The sequence below is a fragment of the Apium graveolens genome, unplaced genomic scaffold, assembly GCF_009905375.1.
Source record: "Apium graveolens cultivar Ventura unplaced genomic scaffold, ASM990537v1 ctg8046, whole genome shotgun sequence".
NCBI lineage: Eukaryota > Viridiplantae > Streptophyta > Magnoliopsida > Apiales > Apiaceae > Apium > Apium graveolens.
Window position 1 is genome coordinate 21,381 of NW_027420843.1, and position 24,861 is coordinate 46,241.

The 24,861-nt window shown below is 35.2% G+C and overlaps 3 protein-coding genes across 3 annotated transcripts; 2 read left to right on the forward strand and 1 right to left on the reverse strand.

Moving 5' to 3' along the window:
• On the reverse strand, positions 1 to 13,166 carry LOC141704589 (mediator of RNA polymerase II transcription subunit 12). The gene is made up of 13 exons (XM_074507810.1): positions 12,794 to 13,166; positions 10,968 to 11,162; positions 10,660 to 10,719; positions 10,350 to 10,455; positions 9,514 to 9,582; positions 9,384 to 9,437; positions 9,071 to 9,178; positions 8,270 to 8,419; positions 7,690 to 8,022; positions 5,150 to 7,545; positions 2,242 to 4,836; positions 1,704 to 2,034; positions 1 to 1,035 (listed from the first exon to the last, which is right to left on the reverse strand). Exons 2-13 carry the CDS (start codon positions 11,093 to 11,095, stop codon positions 586 to 588), a joined length of 6,780 nt encoding a protein of 2,259 aa, XP_074363911.1. The 5' UTR covers positions 11,096 to 11,162; positions 12,794 to 13,166; the 3' UTR covers positions 1 to 585.
• A 5,498-nt stretch (positions 13,167 to 18,664) lies between these two features.
• Positions 18,665 to 20,125, forward strand: LOC141704591 (UDP-glucosyltransferase 29-like). The gene is made up of 2 exons (XM_074507813.1): positions 18,665 to 19,795; positions 19,922 to 20,125. Exons 1-2 carry the CDS (start codon positions 18,665 to 18,667, stop codon positions 20,123 to 20,125), a joined length of 1,335 nt encoding a protein of 444 aa, XP_074363914.1.
• A 1,863-nt stretch (positions 20,126 to 21,988) lies between these two features.
• LOC141704590 (uncharacterized) lies at positions 21,989 to 23,242 on the forward strand. The gene is made up of 3 exons (XM_074507812.1): positions 21,989 to 22,321; positions 22,547 to 22,915; positions 22,998 to 23,242. Exons 1-3 carry the CDS (start codon positions 22,021 to 22,023, stop codon positions 23,072 to 23,074), a joined length of 747 nt encoding a protein of 248 aa, XP_074363913.1. The 5' UTR covers positions 21,989 to 22,020; the 3' UTR covers positions 23,075 to 23,242.
• Positions 23,243 to 24,861: the final 1,619 nt, after the last annotated feature.

Genomic DNA, 24,861 nt, shown 5'->3' on the forward strand with positions numbered 1-24,861 from the left:
TAAGCGGAAGAAGCCAACCCTATATTACTGATCAATTAGTATCTTACAAGGGGGAGTATAACACAGCTATTCTAATCTTTTTCTACTGAAACAAATTTCCGAGATTAAAACTAGTACAGATTTCAATTAGAAGTAACAACTGAACCCAGCAAACTTGCACTTTAGCCATCTCAAAAACGCAAATTCTATATTTATGGATGAACTTGTCCTATATGGAGAGATATTTCCAGGCCTAACTGGTAGGAATGTACCTAGATAATAATGACAATAAAACAACAGCTCATACGGAGATACTTGGCTCAGCTAAATGAAAGGGAGACGATTACCTCCCTATATACAAAGTTACAACCCTTTGACGTGCACCTAGAAATGCCACATCCAAAGATTGATCTGGGGTTAGTAATCGAGCAAGGTCCAAGATGCAGATTGTGGCGCTATGAAAGAAATCATCAGGTTTAGTTACAGCGTCAAATGCTCTTCCCAGGTTCCTTTCCCTTTGTCAGCCAACAAAAGCAAGTATCTGCATGTAGAGATGTGAAGCCCGGCTAAAGGACTAATAAATCAAGAATAAAGTTAAATCTTGTATCAGCTGTCCTCATCCACTGAACCAATGTACGTGAGGTCCATCCGTCTCACCCTAACAGCTCCTTTTAGCCAGGAGGACGCCTTTACTTGGTCACTGCCACCAATTATAGCAGTGTTGTTTGAAGATGGGCCACATTCTGTTCCTTCTTCCAACAGAGTCCAGGGATCCATTTCCATACCCAGGTCCTGTTGCAATGCAGAAGGCTTGTTTTTTCCTGCTCCGTGAGTGGCGCTCCGTGCTGAAGCAACTGGGTTTCTCTGGGTCGGGGTTATATTTCCAGGATGAAGTCCTGAAATTAAGGTGCTGGGTTGTAGAGCAGAAAGTGCAGAAGCAGAGACAGCTGGCATTTGGCACGATATAGAGAACCGAAAAGAAGAGAAAAGAACTGGCATCGCAGTTTGAATACGCCAACGGATTGTGTCGGGCAATGTCATATTATTTAAGTCATTCTGCATCCACGGAAAATATGTAAGATACAATGGAGCATTTAATTATCTTAAGAACAAAAAATGAGTGAATGGATTACCATATATTTATATATATGTAGGACCCAACATTGAAAACAAACCAAGAATGAGGCAAATAGAAGCGAAAATGTAGGTAAATGTTTCCGTAGAGAAGCTCTCAACTGTTTTATCTATATATATATAAAGTTTAAAAAAAGTTAAAAGCTTTCCTCGCTAGCTAAGGACTTAAAAAGCATTTGAAAAGCGTATTGATATCATACAATGATACAGATGTCAACGACGGTCAAATCTATATGATACTAGTAACTAAAGTCAAGCCTGCTGGGTTCCACGTGACACTAATTGAGCATGGGAGAGGACCTGATAGACATCAGATTTTATTAAGTTTATTTCTTTAGAAAGCACAGTAAAAAGGTATTAATCATCTTCCTCCCTCGAGTTCTATAGAATTGGCGACGACACGCAGGTACCACGCCATATAAATATCGTCAGAAAACGTACCACTACAATGAAAAGGCAAGTCACTGTTTTTATCCTCCCCTTGAAGTAATAATAACAACAGAATAAGGAGAGTGATCGCCATCACCAAGCAATATCCTGACTAATAATACTACTATAACTAAATAACTATAGGTTGACAAGTATCATACCTGCATGCTCTCTGCCACATCCCGGTCAAAAACAGTGCAGCTCCTAAGAGATTCAGTGGCCGATTTCGAGTTGGATTTCAACTTTAACCAACTTGGCTGGGAGCTGCTCAATAATACGTGCAGCACCGATAACAACCGATCAAAGAGATTCTCACCAGATAAATCTACAGAGGCAGCAGAGGAAGCGTCCAGCACCAACTCAACGTCCCTCTTCGATAACGAATTCAATGCTACATTGGATTGATCTAGATCCTCGTACACAACTCTACTACCTAGGAGATGGAGAATCACAGAGGCAAGCATGTACCTCATATTACGACCAGATGGTGCCCTGATAACAAGTAGATAAGTAAACATAGATGCTACACGATCAGCACACCAATATTTGAATACGTGTGGTGAAAGAAAAATTAAGCAAGAGTAAGGCCTTCACTTGAAACCAACTATAAAGCACAAATAGTCTAGCAGGAAAGCAGCATACAAAACATATAGTTATCCTACAAATCAGACTAGAACGAGAATACAGTGCATAAAATACCTATCTGCACAGACAAGAGGAAGCAATCTAAGGAGGAACTGCAAACGCAGCGACATGGAAGCTCGTAAAGCAAAAGAGGAAGGAAGCACAGTTTCAACTGGTACTGCAGCTCTTCTTGCTATCCCAGGACTGCCACCTCTTGCACCCTTGCGGGTATTGCCTTTCACTGAAGATACCTCAACCCCAGAAGCAACTGTTCCTGGTTGCTTACTTGATCCACGAGTAACTGCGCTTATTTGCTGGTCAATAGTATTCATCTGCTTAATTAAATCACTAGCAAAAGTGTTGCGAGAGTCATCAGAACTTTGATCAATGCACGGGACAACTAATTCAGTTAGAGCTCTTTCAGTTTCATGTTGCTGGCAGACAATGTTAGTTTTCACATCTAACATTTTCAAAGGCCCCTTGCTGTTACGGTTGGAATCAACACCTTCATCAACTACCTCACCTTCTTCAAAAGAGAATACATCAAACTTCCCTTTCTCAATCTTATTTTTAGCAAGATTATAACTAGAATTGCACCATCCCCATGGCCTCCAGAACTGAACCTTGGTTGACAGGCCTCTACTTTCAGCAATATTAATAAGCCTTTGCCTAATAGATTTTCTTCCGAACAAAACATCGGGACCATTAAGAAACCATTTAGTTTGCAAAAGCATTGACTCCTCAAGTGACCTCCCAAAAAGATGTACCACCTCCGAATAAAGGGGGGCGGCATCAGGTCTTACCAGCAACCTTGTAAGGATGATTTCAATAAAATTATTCTCATTCTCAAAAGCAGTGACTTTGTCATGATCCGGATATAAAGATTGGATAGCCTCTACTAAGGACGTATCAGATTCAAGCTTTTCAACTAGAGCTTGCTCATTCAAAAGAAGTCTAAGCTCCACCCACTGCCAGTGAAATTTGGCAGGCTGTAGAGTATCCAGAACATGGACCAGTCTATCCAGAATTTTTGCTTCATTTTCTGCATAATGAAGTTTAGACTCGCTGTGCCCAAGAACCCGACTCCTATCATCCTGTGCAACATGTGGTGGCAATTTACAGTCAATCATGGTATTCAAAAAGAGTCTTGCTCGGAGAGGGACAAATGCCAAGGCTTTCGAATGCACATGGGACCCACCCAATTCTAGCATGGTTGCGAATTCGGAATCAGTACGATCTGCAGACACATTGTCATAAAAACCAGTAGTATCTCTTAAACATATATCACGAAAAGGCAGGTGTTTGATGACATCATTAATTGCCAAATTTAAGGAGTGATGCAACTGAGGGAGATCTTCTCGGGCAATAGTGTTAAATTTTAGAATGAATGGCCTCCATACTACAAATGCAAATATGGAATAAGCAGGTGGAAACACTAAGCTCAGAGGAAGCATTCTCTGCATTCTCGACAAAGCTAATACAGAAGCTTCACCTAGAAGCTCAACAAGGAATCCATCACAAACAGTTCTGCAGTTCCCAACAAGGACCCTAAACCAGTGAACAGAAACTTCAATCAAGTTTTCGACCTTCAAAGCCCCTACAGAACGCGAGTTCCCATTAGAGTTGGACCTCATACTCCTTACATAATTTACTACATCCAAGCCCTCCTTTAGTCTGAAAACTGTTACCATTCTCTCCAAGGTAGCGATGCCCTGCAGAACTGCTCCAACCACAAGTGCAGTAACAGCGGCTGTAGATTTTGCAGCCCTACCAAGAACAGGCTTGGTATTGTTCATTGTATCATTAGATATGTTTGAATTGAAATCTTGTGATTCAGGCGACATATGAAATTGACCACGAGGATTCTTTCCAGGAGCAAACATTTGGGCAATGGCTGAGGAAGCTTCTGTTGCAAGAGCAATCTCAAAGACGCGACTTTGACGCTCACCAAGTGCTTCCTTAAGTAATGCCAGACAATTTAAATGAATGCGTAAAGTCCGACGAGCAAAGCTTAATGAAGAACTTGTGGACTGAGAATTTCCGCTAGCTGTTAAATCAGGCATCTTAGCTATAACTTGCCCAATGTTGTTAACAATGGCAGAAACAGCTGAGGAAACCAAAGTAGGGTCACCTTCTTGAGCTGCCCCACCAGTTTGCCTTATGCATTCCATTAGTCCCATTACAGTCTGTTGAGCTATCTGATGGCCATCATCTACTTTCTCTAAAGAAGGATGGTCCTTAAAGGTACCGCCAGGATTGAGTTTGCTCTCTCTGCCATAATATTGGTACGCTTCATCAACATGTCTTTGCACTATATCTTTCATGCTCAAACCGAGTCTAGATGCTCGGACACCGGTAATTTTTTGACGTAGAAAGTCATCCACATCTTCAACTCCAGCTGGAACTCCCAAAGGAAATCCATATTCACCATCAGATGATCTGCCAGACTCAAGTTCAGAAATAAGTCTCTTGTCACCAGTTGCTTTCAGATTTTTTTCCCATTCAGTGATACTTTTCACATTCCTATATTTCTTCAGCAAATAGCAAGCATAAACAAAGGACGGTGAACCAGAAACCCTTCCATTTGAAGCCAAAACCACTGTAGCACGATTAATCAAGGCTGACAGCGTTTCAGGTAGAAGATCAGTTGCAGCAAGCATATTTTCATACCTACAAGTTCACAAAAAATTCCAGAATAGTAAAACAAATAAGCAAATAATTTATCATTAGCATGCCTAAGCTTCGCTTCAAAAATGCAATTAAGTGATGAAGAACAATTTATATAAGCCTAGAGAAAAATTTCCAATATAGCCTTCAGTCCTAATCTAATTAACTGACCCATGTTTCATCAATTTCATACTGATATTATGTTGCAACTAAAACCCTAATACATAAATGACAATACCTCTACAAACAAAAAATAAAAAAGTCACCACAGAAAAGACTAAAGTGACAGGGCAGATGATAAGGTTTGTGAGCAGACCTCCGCAGAATTGATATAAGATATGTCTCCCCCACAGCACAGACATTATTTTCCGCATTCCTTGGCGACATGAAACTGTTTCTTCCTCCATGTAGTGAAGCAATGTGGCTAACCTTAGCCAATAGCATAAGCAGAAACCTGACTCCCGAAACTTGGTCATAACATATGTCCATTAAATGCATTATAGCAGACAAATCCTCTTCTCCGAGCTTCCATCGTACAGATACACGATCATCAGCAGGAGGTACCTGTCTAGTGTATTGACCAACCTTGACAACATCCTTCTCAGCCTCTTCAACAAGCTTCCTTGCAGTGGCCATCAACCACACAGAGATAACCCTCTTCTCTACAAATCGGAGCTGCTTTAAAGCTTTTCCAATAGAGACGATATTCCCAGCAGGTATCCCAATCCCGAGCGATTTAGAAGCATCCACGTCATTACCAGATCTATGGTGAGGACAGCTTATCCTACTATCACAAAGGTGACTAATTGATGCTCCAAGACTACCTTCGATTCTAGCAGATGCTAATTGGGCTAAACTTTGAGTTTTACGCACAATCTTTTGCCTACCCCGTGAGGCCTGTTTGGATGGCTTAACTGGGGGGTCCGTTCTAATAGACTCCGATGACTTGGAACCTTCTTTCATCCACCACAAGTCTTCATCATCTAATGAATTAGGTGAATTTCCTGACAGATACTTCTCCTCACTTAACTTTTGTCTCTTAACCCTTTTACATTCTTCACATCCAGGTGTTCCTTCCCCACTGTCATTCATAGGGATTACTGACCCAACAGACTTCTTATTCGTCCCCTGCATATCAACAAGCCCTGCATCTACACTTGTAGAAGACAAACTTGGAAACTGCAACAACGTTGAGATAGCAACCTTCAATTCTTCCAAGTGAGCAACACTGTTGGTAATTTTCCCAGATGAAAAATTTGAAGCTGATTCTTTTGTATGCTGATCAGCAGCTGAAAACGAAGAAGTATCTAGGCCATAATTTAGACATTTCTTTCGTTTCCGAGATGAATTATTTTTCTCGTAATTACTTCTGTGATTACCAATTAGCCCCGAAAGGACAAATCGACGTTCATTAGAGTACACATGCATGGCTTCTGCCATCAGATCCTCTTCAACAACTTGTGCTTCTTCAAGAGCATCACAAATATAGGGGCCAGGAAGCTGCTTTATGATTTTATAGTGTCTCATCCTTCTGCCCATATCAGCACCAGGTTCATCCATAATTCCACTAACTATAAGCTGCCTCACATATGCTTGTGGGTAGAAAATCCCAGAACGGGTTAACTCAATTATAAGTAGTTGTAGGCGCTTGAAACCTTCTCCATTTTGTGACTCATGTTGATCTATCCAACATACTATAATATCATGCAAAGGACCAGGGCTATGAAAAACTTCCGACAAATCCTTCCTTTTCCCTTCTAGACTCTTTAATTTCCTTTTTAGCCCAGAAATATTTCTAGAAGATCTTTTTTCAAAGAAATTAGTCATATGACCAGTGCCTCCCATAGGGTCATCAATTTCTGAGATGTAATCGGTCTTGCCTCGCACTGAACTTTGTATGTTTTGTCTTGTCAGCTTCAAAAGTCGCAGTGCAATATATACTTGAGAAAAATCCCTCCCTCCAGTAAATTTTAGTCCATTAATTGGGCCGGTCCGTACATCCCTAAAATCACACGTTGCCCACTCACAAATGAAAAACACAGAGCAAAGAAATGACAAATTAATTGTGCCAATCCACTTTAGTGATGATAGCAAGCATGGGCTAACTTCAGTTATCCACCTGGTATCAGCAGCACCATCATATCCCTTTTCAAAGAGAAATTTATATGCAACTGTGACATCACCCTTTATCAGGGCTTTGTCCAATGCTTGTACAGCTTTAGCCACATTATGACCAGGATGGCTAGGTCTTGCAGCCCGAGCAAGATTAGTTGCCCGTTTCTGGATTGACGAAACAACACAATTAATGGACAATGGCTGACCCTGAACCTCAAGCCCACTGTCTCTACCCACAGAAGAAGATTCCATTGGACCATTTCTTACTCTCCCTGAATCCTCAGACAACTTTGTAAGGGTGCCCCCATCGTTTACTACATGAGATACTACGGAAGAAGGCAGAGGAAAGCAATCCAAAGCAACAAAAGTATCAGGCACAGCAATTAGTAAATAGCGAAGCATTTCAACCAGAGCAGAGGCAGTGTATGCCCTCTGTGAGTTCTCCACAAGATCAGAACCACGTGTAGCAGGTTCACGGATGAAACGAACAGCTACTCCTACTAATTTGCGAACATATGACTGAGATAAGACCAGCGTTTCTAAGACAGCATATAAGATGGGCAGTAACAGCTGCAAGATCCCAAGCGATTCTTTTTCCTGAAAAAGAATAACAGTGGTGAAGTACAAACAAAAGAGAAAAGCTTAGTTCCTAGATAAATGCTAATTAGAAAGATAGAAAAAAGCTACCCAGTTATCTTACAAAAGGGATGGGTTAAAAAAGTTTGGGTAGACAGGCTATACCTGCAGTTGTTTAAGAATCCAATCAACGATGAGAGAAGGAACAAGCAACTTCTCTGTGTAGTGCCATTGTAAAATCCGCACAACATACCACCATTTAAGCTGAAAGGAAGGATCCTCGCTATCAACAGTAGATGATATTTTCCCGTTTTTGTGATGCATCGACCCAGAAGAAATTTGTGATGAACGGTCCCTGACATTTACAATAGGAAGCGATTTATTTCTTAAGACGAATTCATCTAGAAGGTGCTGCAAGTAATCAATCACATCTTTTGTCCACTGCTCGGAGCGGGTATACTGAGTCTTTTCAGGAGTACTGGATGATCCAGGACGAATCTGCAAGATGAATTTTAATTTGTTAACATGCAAGGCTAAAAGAACACTAAAAAAAAGTTGTACCCACTACACAAGGTTCCCACACTAACAGGGTCTGGAAAATGTAGACAGCCTTGCCCTTATTTTGAATTTTCATAGAGACATAGCGATAGAATGAACACTTTAACGTCGTGTGCACGAGACAGGCAGTTAAGGTAGAAAAACAAAAGTAATCCAACTACAGTGCGAGGAGCCAATGCATACATACTTGATTAAGATAGGTTACTTTGATAAACCAAGTTGCCCGCAGTATAGGAACATTATTTCGAATAAGGACTTCAAAAAGGGTTGTCTTCTTATAGCCATGAGGGACATGATCAGCCAGGGAACGCAATTGTTTACGTGGCTGAGATAAACCCTGCAAATAAAACACCAGAATACACTAAAAACCAACATCTATGTCTAGTATATTGGAACTAAATAATCTTAGCATACATAAGGTCTTAATCACATATAAGCATATCCAAATTTAATACAACCTAAGCTCAAAAACCTTCATGCACACTACAAGCAGCTAATAATCACAACATTCTAAAAATGACCAAGATCACAAAATATCCAACATAAGATTGATTAGGAATGGATTTCAGGTAGCAATATCTGCATCTCATGTATTATTCCCCGATAAGCACCTACTTACTACCTATAGTGCCACCACAAAAATGCCTATGAGAACATACGTCCTTCTAAAAAAGCAAGCATAATGTGTACCGATCTTTGCGGACTTACTAACTTCCAAGGGGATCAAGATCTATAGATATAGATCTAAAAGTGTTGCTTCAGGCTAATCATAACTTTATTATAGATGTGCTACATTTATGAGTCACAAAAACACTAACTTATTCCCTTGTGCTGGTGCTTCCTTAATGCATGGTACTTTTATGGCCATAACCAAGGTCACCTGACCTAACAACGCATCATATACTAATTACCTCAAAATATTAATCTATTCAAGACAAAACAATCAGACAAACAATTACACGTCGCCTACTCTAAAATAAAATCTGACCTCCATCCATTTTTTCCTGAAGTCCTCCCCACATGGCTTTTGTTCCACAAAAGTACCCGGTTTAGTCAATAAATTACCAGAAAGTGGAACTCCATAAACTTGACCCTCCTGTAACATTGAATATATAATGGAAGGTTCATCGTCAAATTCAAAATAACTATAAGGATAATAAAATGAAAATACAAAAGTGACAAAAGCAAGAGGCAACATTCGAGAGAGTAGACCATGACATGCTTTGTTGCAGAACATTAACAAAGTTGCAAAAAGAAGTATTGCCTTTACGAACATTAACAAAGAAGGAAAATCACATCACCTTGCGCTTCCGTGCACGAGCTTCATTTATAGCCCTGTGATATTTTCTGATTGACTGCAAACCAGCATATTAAAATGAAATTAGTAAAATTAAAGATGGCCTCCCTAGCTACAGAACTCAATATGCCTACCTCTTTGCACTTCAGAACTAGAGGTCTGGAAAAAGCTTGAGCCTGTGATAATGAGATCTCTCTAGATTCCTGTTTTAAGAGATATAAATACAACACAAGACAAGATTATATAGATATTGTACATGTAAACCGTTATATATATGTGTTGAGAAATCAAAATTAATTGAAAAAGATAATAAAAATTTTAATATCTTGTCGTTAACTTTTACAAAAACTTGATTAAAGGAAAAACCCAAAATTAGTTGTGGGCTTATGGATAACTCTACACAAAGATCGGGTACATAAAACTACAATAATTTATGATTGTTTATAATAATAATATACAATCTTATGTTACAGATACGGTTGCAATGTTCTCAACTATATTTTGGTCTCAATTTTGTATATTTCTTTCCTGTATAAAAGCAAACTTTTATATTAATATTACAGTTAAAAAATGCTTTAACTGAGGGTACCTACAAAACCTAAATGGGCGCAACTACTTTAGGAACATAGAAACTAATCCGTGTCACAATGGGTACTGAAAATTTTTATTAGACCTATTAAAAAAAATTACAAAATACTATTTTCTATGTATGTTCCACATGTTATACAAATCTTATTACAAAAAATCTAAGAATCTTGAATCCACAACTAGCATAAATGTTAGGATAGTGTACATTAAGAATCAGTAAAAGTGCGTACCAATTATATTGTCAATACATTATATAAGCGCTTTGTTTAAAAACAGTTGTGATACAAGCCTCGGGTGTAAAATTTAATATTAAATGAATACACAAAAGATATTTGTTAAGATAAAAAGTACTAAATTATGTATTATCTACGTTTTCGCATACCTCAAGCCCCTCAACAGTCTCCCTGTATCCAGATTGCACATATTCCCTAGTTAGTGTCTCCTCAGGACAGTTCAAAGTTGGTGGGTTGAAGTCAGGTGGCCCGAGCCTGAAAAATAAAAAATACTATTCAGATGTATAGGAGAACTATTATGTGTCTAGCATCTAAGTTCTATGATATAAGTTTTCAACCGAGCTACTTATGAGAGCAGATCGCGGTAGAGGAACAGAGGAGATAAATAATAATTGGCTCTGATTTTCTCAATAATAGTGACTGTTAAAAGAAAATCAGTTATCAAATTGCCAAAATTACCGTGAATTCAGCGATTCTTTCTCACATCTTAGTTTGTAGGGAGTAACCTGTATTTGCCGCCTGCCAGAACAAATCAAGTTTTACAAAAGCTTTCTACGACTATTATTTTTCTTCCAAAAGACAAAACACAAATGGAGATTCATTGGTTCATGTGTAGCTACAGTCTACACTAAGCAAACTGCATTGCTCCAAACAAAATAGTCTCCTCTTATAGGAGTAACAGGACCATGAGTGAACATGTACAATATACATACCAAGACAAAAAAAAAGCCTCCAGGCCTGAACAAGAGTGTGAAGAAAATATTAACCTTGAATTCAGAGGAAAGTTCGAGGTAAGTGGAGAGGCCTCAGACCGAGATGAATCCTTGGCCGATCTCCCGCCAATAGCATTGTTATTCACCGCACTAGTGCTGCTGGTTGCATGATACCTTTGCATTTCCAAAAGCTATCACCTGCATACTGCCTACAGCATCGGAAAACTACGAACTGCTACTTGAATGAGACTGCATAAAGGACGATGAAGGATGTAATTGTTCCACATGCAAAAAAGATGGATCTCAATAAAGGACATACATTAAGAGCTTATTCAGAAGAGCCTGTTTAGCTATACAGCTAAATTATAATGCACGTTTCAATAGAGATTCAGGCATGAGTAGTTACAAGTGTCTGTAAAAAGGTAATATATATTACATGATGTTTCAACAATGCAACAAAAATACTTAAGTTACAGTTATTACAAAATACTAAATTATATATTAAAACCATAGCTACACTTATTGAAGATAAAACCAATTCAAAAAGTATGGAAAAATGACTTTCAGATGAAATGTGTAATTCTTAATAACTAGGAACCACGGGACTAACATTATATGGAATCTTACGTTGATAAAATTCACAGAGTCTGAGAAAATAACTTTTTTAAAGTAGACAAAGGTGATGTAAATGAACTCTGACCAAGTACCAGTTAGATGCATACACTCGGACATGAATCAAGGATTCTTAAACGATTCTGATACCAAACTATTTGTTCTCAAATTCTCTCAACTTCCTTCCCCTTTCAAAGCACTATGTAACATGTCATGTTCACAATGAAATTAAAAACTACGTAACATTTCTCCAATTTCGTGATTTTAGAAGTTAAACTCACTAATTTACGTTTGATGGGTAATTAATGCCACACAGAAACTCGCTTTGTTAGAAACATGTCTTAGCTTAACAATAAATGCGACAATAAATGCGACAACAAGATGACAATGTTTTAGATGGAAATTAAATTGTAGCTATGCGTTCATCTAGCAATAACATTGCATTAATATATACAACATCAATCAGAAGCTCTCACCTTCAATAAATACTGCACGAAAAGGCCAAGTTCTTTATCCGATTTTTTTACAAAAGATTAAATAACATCGGGCAATAATAGGCACATGACTGGTAATTAATGCAATACATAAATAATTTTTGTTGCCTAATGCAACGATATCAACTCGGGAACCAAGAATGCGAATCAGTATAATATTAATCCCACAAGTCAATTAACCTAACACCTAAGAGGATTAGAAGCATTATGATCCTTAAATCGCAAGTAATTCAATTAAAACCAGATTATCTACAATAGTTAATCACATATAACATTCAAAGAATTGACCCCTGAATATTTGGAACGAACACATTCATTCAAATAGTTGCAAACAGCTCCTAAAGCTCAATACTAACTCATAATAAACATACGATGACACATTCATGTTAAGGGATCACTGTTCATACCATCACAAAGATTCTAACTAGATAATCGATTTCAAATAAATGCACCTCAAACCCAAGTACAGTACTATAAAGTATCACGATAAGTGAATCAACATTTCTTAATCCAATCAGTGCAAGTTCGAATCTTTTCGATATAAACACAGCTAAAGTTGGTTCCTTTAATCATACAAGTTCATTTAAACACACACTGAAACTCAACTTCAAACCCCATAAAAAATTAATCAAGAAAACTCAATTAAAAGCAAACAAGAGCTAAACACAATCAATCAACTACAAAAACACACCATATCTCACACAACCCAGATTAAAAAAACCCAAAAACTGAAGCAAAATTCAATCTTTCTACTAAATTCCAATCAAAACATACCTTAAAACACAAAACTTAGCAAAAAGACATGAATCTGCACAAAAAGACACAAACTTTATGCTGAACTAAGCAGTAACTTAAAATTCCCCCAAAAAAAAGTGAACTAGGGTTTTAAAAGTTAGAGAAAATTAAAGAAAAGGGGTGTGAAAATTTCAAAAAACAATCAAAAGGGCAGTCAAGATTTGCGAAATAAATGCTGGGTTTTTAAGGAATTGAAGAATAATAGGGCAAATCAAGAAGGGTGATATGTATGTATAGGTGTATGTGTATGTATAGGAGAGGAAAGTAAGCGATTGGTTTTGTTTGTTGTTATAAGAAGGGGAAGGGGGGGTTTGACTCTTTTGTGCTGATGAGGATGACGATGTGTGTGTAATGTACTAATGTGTGTGTATTGTGTTTACTTATGTGTGTGTTCGTGCAAATTATAGTTGGTCTTTTTTTGGTGTAAATTTTTATTTTTATGATTTTTCGGAAATATCGATAAAAACTCGATAAATAAATAACTTCATTAAATAAATAATTTCATTAAATAAATAACTTTTCTTGGTATTAATATAATTGATATAATATATTTTTAATCTTGATAAATGAATAAAGAATTCGGTTCCGAGCGTATTCAGAGGTTCAATAACTAACAAATTGTAACTAAATATTTGTATAATTTATATTAAAAATAAAGGAACATGTTATAAATTAGATATTACACAATATGTATCTTCGTCAATTCTATTTAACGTCGTTAAAAAAGTTATATTTATATTCGTCTTTTATTAATCATCTTACTCTCGAAACCCACCATCATTAAAAATCCGTTTGAGATATTTAAATATGTATATTTCATTTGTTTCAAAATGAAATGAATTAACTTAAATTGCTTTAAATTCGTCTATTTCTCATTTACAATTGCATTAAAATCAATAATATGATGAGTAGTCTTTTAAATCATCCAAAAAATTGAAAAGAGTATGTTAAGTTAGGTTCGAAGTAAATATATAAACTTTTGGGATTAAATATTTGATAGTAAAATAACTCTCAATTTATAGGGGTGTGATTATGTTTCACTTGAATGACTTGATTTCGTTAAGAAATAAAGAGTAAAGTACCAATTGGTGATCGTACTTTATATCGATTTTGAAAATAGTGACAAAAAATTTAAATATATTATTTATATAATAGAGCAAATATGAGGTTGGATGACACAATTTAATCATATTAAAATTACTGAATTGCCTCTCATAATTGTATTTTAATAATTATTTTAATTTAATATGCATGCATTAATTATCTCTAATTTTATATGCATGTATTAAGTACTATGTCTCATTATTACGTACATTTATTACTACTTAACTATTTAATATTAACAATTTAAAACAACATGGATAAATTAAATACATTTTTAAGGAGAAAAAATACTAGTGTACAAAGATTGAAGCACGATTAGTATAAATTATTATTTTTTTTCTAACAATGTGGGAACTATTATAAAAAAAACATAATTTTCATAAACCACGAGTAAAGTGACCCAACTAATCACCTTTTTAGGTTTTATGCACCTTTTTAGGTTTTCTGCATTCAGTAGCAAAGTGACCCAACTCAACACAATTGAATCACCTTATCTTTGATCTGTCCACGGATCCAGTTTTGTAGCCACCCTTGCTAGTTGAATTGTACTAAGCTTTTGGTTTCCAATTGTTGTTGTTGGAATATTGCCCCTTACTCTTGAAAAACCCTGGCTTCTTAACTCTTATGTTGGTAAATTTTCTAGCCAAGTAAGCCATGGATTGATCCATTTCATCTAGCTCATCCAGGGTGTAATATTCATCTTCCTCCAGCTCTAATACAACTTGATTCTCAGGTCTTTTATTCTTTTGTTCCATGGCTTGAATAACTGAAATTTGATCATCTTGCTCATCTTTACTTTCTTCTCTGTCATTTACTATCAAAGCACTTGAACCATCAACAACATGTCCATGATATGCTTTCAATGAATTTTTTTGCAGCATCTCAAGTTCATAAGTTTTCAAGATTCCATATAGAACTTCCAAAGTCATTCTGCTTAGATCTCGTCCTTCTCTAATAGCTGATATTTTCTGTTCAAGATGGTCAGGAAGAGCTAGCAAAAGCCTCATAATATTTATCATGTAGTTGCAAGTCATTTATCAACTTCTTGAACCTTTCAAAAACTTCAATAATTCCTTCTTTTGGTTTAGCCATAAACCCCTCATACTGAGAAACCAAAATCCTCATTTGGTTTGACCTAACTTCCTATGTTCCTTCACACATGATCTCTATCTTCTCCCATATCTGTTTGACTGTGTCACAGTTGACAATTTTATTGTACATTACATTGTCAAGTGACTCCATTAAAATCAGCTGCAAGCCGCTATCCAGAGAAACTTCTTCCTTTCCAGGTTCAGTATATTCTGAAGGAACTTTATGAGCATAATGTGCTGGAATAACGATGTCTCCATCTGTAGATTCCTCAACTCGTACCATGGGAGTGAAAGGCCCATTCTTGAGGATCTGAATATATAATGGGTTGGTCATCCTTATGAACAATATCATTTTCTTTTTCCATAATGTGTAGTAAGATATGTCAAAGGTAAGGATTTTGATACTGTTGAGCTTCTGTGTATTCATTCTTTCAAGATCTTTAATTTGTTTGCTTTCAGATTTAACTCTGATACCATTTGTTAGGTAATGAATACAACACGGGGGGGGGGGTGAATGTGTTTTGGATTGTTTTTTAGCTTTTTAAACTGTTATGGATGTGGTGAACAAAGTAATCTAACTTGTAGAGATAAAGTATTTTAACAGAAATAATAAAACATGTACATGAACACATTATCTTCAAAACTCGCTTAATTTTATATTAAAATCAAGTATGTCTTGTTACAAATTTTTGGGTTCTTTTTGATAAAGAACTCGACTTCTTTCTTGAGAGAGTTACAAGAATTTTTGATATGTTTGCTACAACTAAAACAAAGCATCCAGTGTTTACTTTATAGAACAATAAACACAGGTTTTACACAACATGCAATAACATGTACTAAACCCTACTTTAAGTTAACTAAAACTTTCTATTTTTGGCTTAGTGTATCTTTGCAAATCGTGCATGTCTGTGACTTTACTTTGTCAATTAATCTTGGCCTTCGATCTTGTACTCTTCAAGCTGCTTTTATAGATTTTTCAAATCAGTGATCGAATTGTTTGTTGATTGATAATCTTGGATATTTAACTAGTCTGCATTTTGTACTTTGAGTTTCATATCGAGATCTCCAGTTTGTTATATAGAGAACTCAACATCTCGATAAGTATAATGGCGTATCGAGATCTCTTATTACTTTATATTTGTTTTGACTTATCGAAGTCTCCGAGTTCTTTATCAGAGAATTTGACTTGTCGAGATCTCTGAATTTCTGCATGTAGAAAAGAATTGTCGATATCTCTGAAATCTCTATAGGCATTTTGAGTTATCGATATCTCTGAGATCTCTAATAAGAACTTGACTTGTTGATATCTCTAATATTCACATCTTCAATTTTGACTTATCGATATCTCTGAGTTCTCTATTGCAGAAATGAATTGTCGATATCTCCAATCTTCATATCTTCATTTGACTTGTCGATAACTCTGAGACTTCTCTATAAGTTATTTTTGACTTGTCCATAATTCATTCTGGAGTTCTCGAATGACTTCTCTATAAGACTTAATTTGTGACTTGTAGATTTCTTAACTTATAATGTTTTTCTCAAAACAAATTTATTTAACTCCAAACTTCTTCACATTGTCTCTGAGGCATGATCTTCATGATCTTTTTCCAGAGTTTATTCTTAGGTTTGAGACTGTTTACAGAAAAATACTCCAGTCTAGTCTATTTACACTTTTACAGTCTTAAGTGATACAATACTAAATGCAAACTTAGATTATCATACAACTTACTTAGGATTGTCAATTTGACTTAGTCTTGTTATAGTTAGGGGTGAGCAAAATCGAACCGATCCGTATAATTTCGGTTCAGTTCGGTTTGAATTTTTTCAAAAATTTCGGTTAATTCGGTTTTTCGGTTTTAACCGAAATAATATTGGTTCAGTTCGGTTAATCTAAAAATTAATTCGGTTTAACGGAAATAACCGAAATCTAAATATATATATTTTTGAATTATATTATATTATATATATATAATATAATATAGTAAATAAAAACAAAAAAACAGACTTTATGTATCTTCAATTGGTGAATGTATGTATCTTCAATTGGTGAATATATGTATCTTCAATTGGTGAATGTATGTATCTTCAATTTTTTACATTTAAAATATAATATGTATTCTTTTAACATTTTGAATTATTTTTTGTTTTCATATTAAATTATTTTGACAAAATTTAAAATATTTCGGTTTTCACAAACCGAACTGAATTAACCAAAATAATTTGGTTCGGTTTTCAGTTTGATTTTTACAAAAATTTGGTTCGGTTCGGTTAGGAAAAAATTATTACTTCGGTTTTCGGTTAGTTCGGTTTTTGACCGAACCGACCGAATATTTAGCCCTAGTTATAGTACATGCATGTCTTGCACAACAATTCGAACATGTGACCAAACGAATAGTTATCTTTTTTTTAACCAACTGATGCAGAAGCAGAAGATTCATACATTCATTTCATACATTCATTTCATCAAACCCATTTCCCAAACTTTTATAAGCTTTTGAGTATTCAAAACTTAACCTTGTACCTCTGTAGTTGATAAATAAGTAAAAGACTTTTAATTTGAATTTAAGTGTGTGTTTTTCATTTTGGAAAAATTGGGAGAGCTTCTTATATATTAGTACGTATATGTATATACTTGTATTTAGATGTATATACTTGTATATACTTGTATTTATATGTTGTATTTATATGTGGGTTTAGACTTAGTTGGACATCAATTGCATTTCAAGTATTGTCGAGATATAAGTATTTAACGTTAAAAAAAAATTCCTTCAAGTTCATGGTTTGACTAACGACATTGTCATTATTTACTATTGTAGTGATGCAAATGAGTCGTAGGAAGAATGAGTTTTTTGATATATGCACTTGAGATAAGTGACAATCTCAAGTGACAATCTCAAGTGACAACATTGAGATTTAACATATTAATTTTAGGACGATCTATTTAGAATTTGGATCACGTTTAATAACTTAAATACATTTTTTAAAAATATGTTGACTAAATAAAATAAAAATTACGACATACACATTGACAAATTCAAATTTAAATTTTGAAATAATGTTATATTAACTATAATATATATAATATATAATATAAATTAAAAAAAATAAAATATATTTATAATAAATATAATATATGCTGATAAGATCCTTAGCGGATCAGATCATATTAAATCCATATTCGCGGGTCAAGATTTATTTAGCTTGGGATCGTATCATGAAGCTAGCATATAGCCTATAGGGGCTTACTTGAAATCCTAAACTATAATATTTTTGATTGATGATAAACATTAACATATCAAGGAATGATATGGTCTTATTTACACTTGCTAATATAAACATTGCCAGTTTGCCACCTTCTACCTTAATACCTTGATTATAACTTATTTAGGTAAATCTTATTTTCCTTAAATAAGTATTTATTTGAGAAAGAAACAATATGGTAAATTGTACCTTAAAAATGGACAAGATTATAATCATGAAAAGTTAGCATTGCATTAGTTTCCATGCACTAATCTTCAGTTCTGCACCTTGCCATCTATAAAAAAAGCTTCCTCTAACTAGCATTAGTTCATTGGTATATATACATTGGTTCTCTGCAAAATTGTAAAACCTTTTACAGAGGGCTTAAATAACAAAGAAGGCTAGCATTCGTGTAATGGACACTACAACAAAGAAAACTAGTGTGTTTTTGTTTCCATGGCTTGCCTACGGACACATATCTCCCTTCCTAGAACTTGGATATCAACTTGCCAAGCACAATTTCATGGTTTATCTGTGCTCCACTCCTGCCAATCTTACGTCGACTCGAAAAAAGATTGGTGAAGGATCTTCAATTCAACTGGTGGACCTTCATCTTGAAGAGTTGCCAAATCTTCCTTCCAAGTACCATACTACCAATGGCCTGCCTCCGCATCTGATGGACACTTTAAAAAGTGCTTTTGACAGTGCGGAACTGAACTTCTCGAAAATTCTCCAAACTTATAAACCAGACTTATTGATTTATGATTTTATGAGGCCTTGGCCAGCAGAGGCTGCTTCTCGACTTAACATGCCCGCTGTACAATTCATAGCCACCAGTTCTGCGATGACTTCGTACATGCTGCATGTTTATAAGAGTCCAGGTTCTGATTTCCCCTTCTCGGAGATTTATTACCATGATTATGAGAGAATTCATGAAGAGAAGCTAAAGATAAAGTCTGTTGAGAATGATCTGGTGATGAAAAGCATTGAAAGATCAACTGATATAATTTTGATCAAGGGCTTTAAAGAGATTGATGGAAAATATAGCGATTATCTCTCTGAAATTGCTGGAAAGACAGTAGTACAAGTTGGTCCCCTGGTTCAGCTTCCTACGCGTAAAGATGAGAATTCTGAGATCATCCAGTGGCTTAACAAGAAGGCACAAGGTTCAACAATATTTGTGTCCTTTGGAAGTGAGTATTTTCTGTCCAAGGAAGATTTTGAGGAAATTGCGCATGGACTTATGTTGGCTGATGTGAATTTCATATGGGTTGTTAGGTTTCCGGTGGGAGAGAAAATTAGGCTTGAAGAGGAGCTTCCTTCAGGGTTTTGGGAGAAAGTTGGAGATAGGGGAAAGGTTGTGGAGGGATGGGCGCCACAGTCCAAGATTTTAGAGCACTCGAGCATAGGAGGATTTGTTAGCCACTGCGGATGGAATTCTGTCAATGAAAGCATGTACTTCGGGGTGCCAATCATTGCCTTGCCCATGCATCTGGATCAGCCTGTGAATGCCAAGCTGGTGGAGGAGATTGGTACCGGTGTTGAGGTCGTGAGAAACACAAAGGGAAGGCCCGAGAGAGAAGAGATATTGGCTGACATCGGTGTTGAGGTCGTGAGGAACACAAAGGGAAAGCTTGAGAGAGAAGAGATAGTGGCTGGCATTGGTGATGAGGTCATGAGAAACACAAAGGGAAAGCTCGAGAGAGAAGAGATAGCGGCTGTGATCAACCATGTGGTTGTTAAGAAAGATGGAGAACCTGTGAGGAAGAAAGCTAAAGAGCTGAAGGATACCATAAAGATGAAAGGAGACAAAGAGATCGTTGAGATGGTGAAGGCATTAAAGCAAATTCTTCAAGACAAGAGTGGCCTTTTTTAGGACGTAATATATCTCAACCTTAACTTTAATTTCATGGATATGTGTTTGAAGTCCTTTTAATTACTGTTTTTTTGCTACAATAGCTCAAGGGTTTTGGTTTACTGACAATTGGTTTATATAATTAATTTGGTTTATTATAGTTGCGATAAATAACATTGTTAGCGATTCCAATCAAGATACAGTTTTCAGTTCTGTATGAGCTACATGTTACTTTTATGTTCCGTTTAGACTCTAATATTATTAGCGATTCCAATCAAGATACAGTTTTCAGTTCTGTATGAGCTACATGTTACTTTTATGTTCCGTTTAGACTCTAATATTATTAGCGATTCCAATCAAGATACAGTTTTCAATTTTGTATGAGCTACATGTTACTTTTATGTTCCGTTTAGACTCTAATATTGTTAGCGATTCCAATCAAGATAGAGTTTTCAATTCTGTATGAGCTACATGTTACCTTTATGTTCCTTTTAGACTCTCGTATGCTGCTGCACAGTTTTACGCGTAGCACATATAATCATTTGTCTGACAGAGAATCTTGAGATCTAGTTATACCTCATCTCCGAAGTGGAGATTGCAGGTAGCAAGAGCGAGAAAGAAATCATCTTGTTTTATTTGTTCTTGCTAAAGTTGCTAGAAAGTATGTTTATGTGGTAATTTGCTTGTAAAAATCTTCATTCTTTGGCATTATTAGTAGCTTTCAGAAGAATCTTAACTTCTTTGGGATACATTTTATTAGCTCTGGAGTTCAGATAATCAACAAGCAACTTACGGTGAATCTCAAACTGTGAAATTTGATGCCTCCTTGCTTAGTTGTTGCTTTAACTCAATTTTTTTGTGACTATTCGAATATTACATCAAGAGGAGTTCATTCATGTTTTAAATTTTTAACCTGTGACTTTGTGACAGATTGCAAGTCTAAAGTAGTTCAAATTCTGTTTTAAATTTACAAATTATAGATACATAGTATATTTTGATGGGAAAATTGTTAATTTTAAAATATGTTCCGTAATTATAAAAATACCTTAAAACCGTAATGATATTCTTTAATATTGTATTTTTTAATATTACTTTACAACCCGTGCAACACACAGATCTTCATTAATCATTAATAAGTATATTTATACATAATAATATAAATATTTGTTATTGCCGGGATTCGAACCTGAATATTGGGTAATGTATAAATAATAATATAAATATTTGTTGTTGGTGCAGTTTGAACACCAAAAAAATATACCAAGTTCTACCAGAATGGTTATTATAGTATAGTAATTAAGTATATAGGCCTTTCTTGAAGAGAGCACTCTCTTATATAGAGAACCGTAAAGAATCCTTCATGCTAGAATTTCATCAAATTTGTTGCTAATGTAGAATAATAATTATATTTAAATATAATAAAGCGTTTTATTTGAAAAAAAAGTAATTTTAAATTTGATTCTACTATAAAATGAGTTTGGATAAATGTGAGTTTACTCTGATTCTACTACAGAATCACTTTAAACTATTTTATCAAATTTAAATAATTTTTTAAATAAAAAAAAGTGCGCAACTTCATTTTTTAATTTGGTAATTAAATTTTATAACTATATATGATGAAAAATAAAATAAATTATATATTTATATTATTTTAATAAGGGTTTTCTAAGGACCTGTATATAAGAGAGCCCTATATGCTACCCTAGATATCATCAATCTCAATTGAGCTCATAATGTGACTTTCAATATTTATTCGATTTTATAAAACTGTTTTTATGGTAATTTTATTGTAACCAAAATAAGAAAAAGAAAATCTTATTCTTCTAGGAATAGGGTTTATGAGCGTGTGATCTACTTTTTTGTGTTATATAAACACATATTCCCTGAAAAATCAAAATTTAGGTTTTGAGTAAAGCATGCTTCTTCTCAAGGCAGACATGGATATTGCTGTTAACAAAATTCTAGAGTCAGACGAAAAAGATTTGGCTATATTAACCTACCTTGGAAGAAAAGTTTTTCGAAAAACTCCTGACAATAAGAAGCAAAGACAATGGTGGTTGGCTAATAGCGATTTTACGGAACATGAACTTGATTTGATAGTAAGCATGTCAGAGTTGTTTCAACCAGCTGTTAATTTCGACAAGTGTCGAATGCACTTGGATTGTTATAGGTCCAATTCTGATGCTCAGATTGATGGTGCTGGTTGTCCTGTTACCTGTAAGTTGTTAGTCTTGTTTTTTACTCCCTCCGTCCCGTAGGTAGTATACGTTTGGTATTAGACGTATTTCGAGACTTCTATAAAGTATAGTTTCATAATATTTTTTTTATAATTTTTTTAGCGTGCCAAAAAGTAATGTATAGAATTCAATGAGACAGATGGAGTATACTTTTTCGGAATCTATTTGTTTGTTAATATATTGAATTTTATTTTTTGTGTGATAGATTCAGGATTAAGGAACTTGGTCAGTAAGATCAGGGATTCGGATGGGTTCTGGGAGTTATGTAGTAATGGCTATATGTCTAACCAACTGGCCAATGAAATTCTGGAGTGTGATGATTCTGATCCCTTTATTTTGTTCTACATTGGAAGAAAAGTGTTCCGAAAAACTCCTGACAATGAACAACATAGACAATGGTGGTTGGCTAATAGTGAATTTACGGAAGTTGATCTTGATTTGGTTTCAAACATGACAGACTTGTTTCGACCAGTAGATGTTTTTGATTCGGATGACTACTATCGCCAGCATCTTGAAAATCTTTATTTTTCAAACTCTGATGATCAAATTGCTGGTGCTGATTCAGCTGTTACATGTACGTTTGTTTTATGCATACATTTGCGCATTTAATTATCTGATTACTGAAGTGTATTCTGAGATATTTTGTTTTGTTGCAGATTCGGGATTAAGAGACTTGGTTAAAAGGATCAGGGGCTCTGCTGCATTCCGAGAGTCATTAGGCCATCTTAACTGAAGTTCATGTCCTTATTTAGACAAATTAGATCCCTAAGTATGTTTTAAGGATTCCAGTTTCTTACTTGAATAAATATTTAGAAGAGTTATAGTTCATTGCTTTAGCTTTCTCTTAGAGCATATGCACCCAATGAGGATTAATTTATTAATTCATCAATTGAATCAACGGAGTTGGTTACTATTCACTTAAAATCGACTTTTTTTCTCGGTTTTTATACACCCACATAACTCCATCAATTCATTAACAATACACCTTGTTTTTACTAATTTTATAACAATAAATGACCAAATATATAGCTGTTTTTTTTTGACAAATATGGCTTATAGCCTTACAAATGAGTACCTGTTCTCATAAATCTCGGGGTGAGCGAGGATTGGTACCTGGGACGACAGGGGATAAACTCTTAATCACTTAAACTATCCAACCGTGCTCAAATATATAGTTGTTATTAAGTGTGTACAGGAGAAAAATGTGGGTCCTAGCATTTGATGGCCATTGAGAGCTCCATTGATTATTAATGTTCCTATTAATGAATCAATGGAACTTTAAAAATTGATGGGAGCAAAAATTAAGCGCTGCATATGACTTCTCCTTTGGTCCATTGATACTGCCGCTGAATCAACTAAATAGAAGAGCCGGTGCATATGCTCTTAGTATCAGTTCATGTGCTTCTTTTATAAGTGTGATATGTTTTATAGGATGAGTCCGAACTCGGAAGTAATCAGAATTAAGAAAATTTCTTTTGATTCTGTTTGATTGCGTTTTAGAAATATTTTGAAATCGTTTTGAGATGCCTAACATTTCCCTTTTTAAAATAAGTTTCATGACAAAAATGACACTCTATCATGTCAATTTTGTGATGTTAATTGATTAATTACCGAGCATCAAGCCGTTTTTTTTAAAAATTCTTTTATCGCAATCTTTTTGAAACCTAAAAGTTAACGAAGATCTTTTGTAAAAGGAAACACGAAGATCTTTTGTAAAAGGAAACGAAGATCTTTTGTTTGTGACCAATCTCATTGTTGCAAATTGCAATCCATGTTCTTTTTCTTCTAGGGTTAGGGTTCTGTGCCTGTGATCTATTTTTTTGTGCTTTATAAACATAATAACCCTTAGGTTTTGAGTTTAGTATGGTTCTTAAGGCACAAATGGCTAACCAACAGGTTAATAAACTTTTAGAGTGTGAAGGAAAATATTTAGCTGTATTAGGCTACCTTGCATTTCGAAAAACTCCTGAGAATGAGAAGAAAAGACAATGGTGGTTGGCTAATAGCGAATTTACGGAACATGATCTTGATTTGATAGTAAGCAGATATGAGTTGTTTCGTCAAATATCTCTTAAATTTGAAAAGTGTCGTATGCATTTAAATCGTTATAGGTCAAACTCTGATTCTCAGATTGATGGTGCTGATCTCCCTGTTACATGTAAGGAGACTAGTTTCCATATACTTTTTCGGAATTTGATAGTTTGATTAAACATTTCTGTATTATGAGATTTCTCGTTTGTTGTTGTTTTCACCTTTTTTGCTCATTAATTACACACACACTCACTGTCTACGGGGATAATAGCTCAACCACTGCACCAAACCTTTGTTGGCAAATAAATCCGTTACATGTAAGGAGACTAGTTTTCATATACTTTTTTGGAATTTGTTAGTTTGATTAAACATTTCTGTATTATGAGATTTCTCGTTTGTTGTTGTTTACACTTTTTTTGCTCGTTAATCACACACACACTTACTGTCTACAGGGGACAATAACTCAACCACTGCACCAAACCTCTGTTG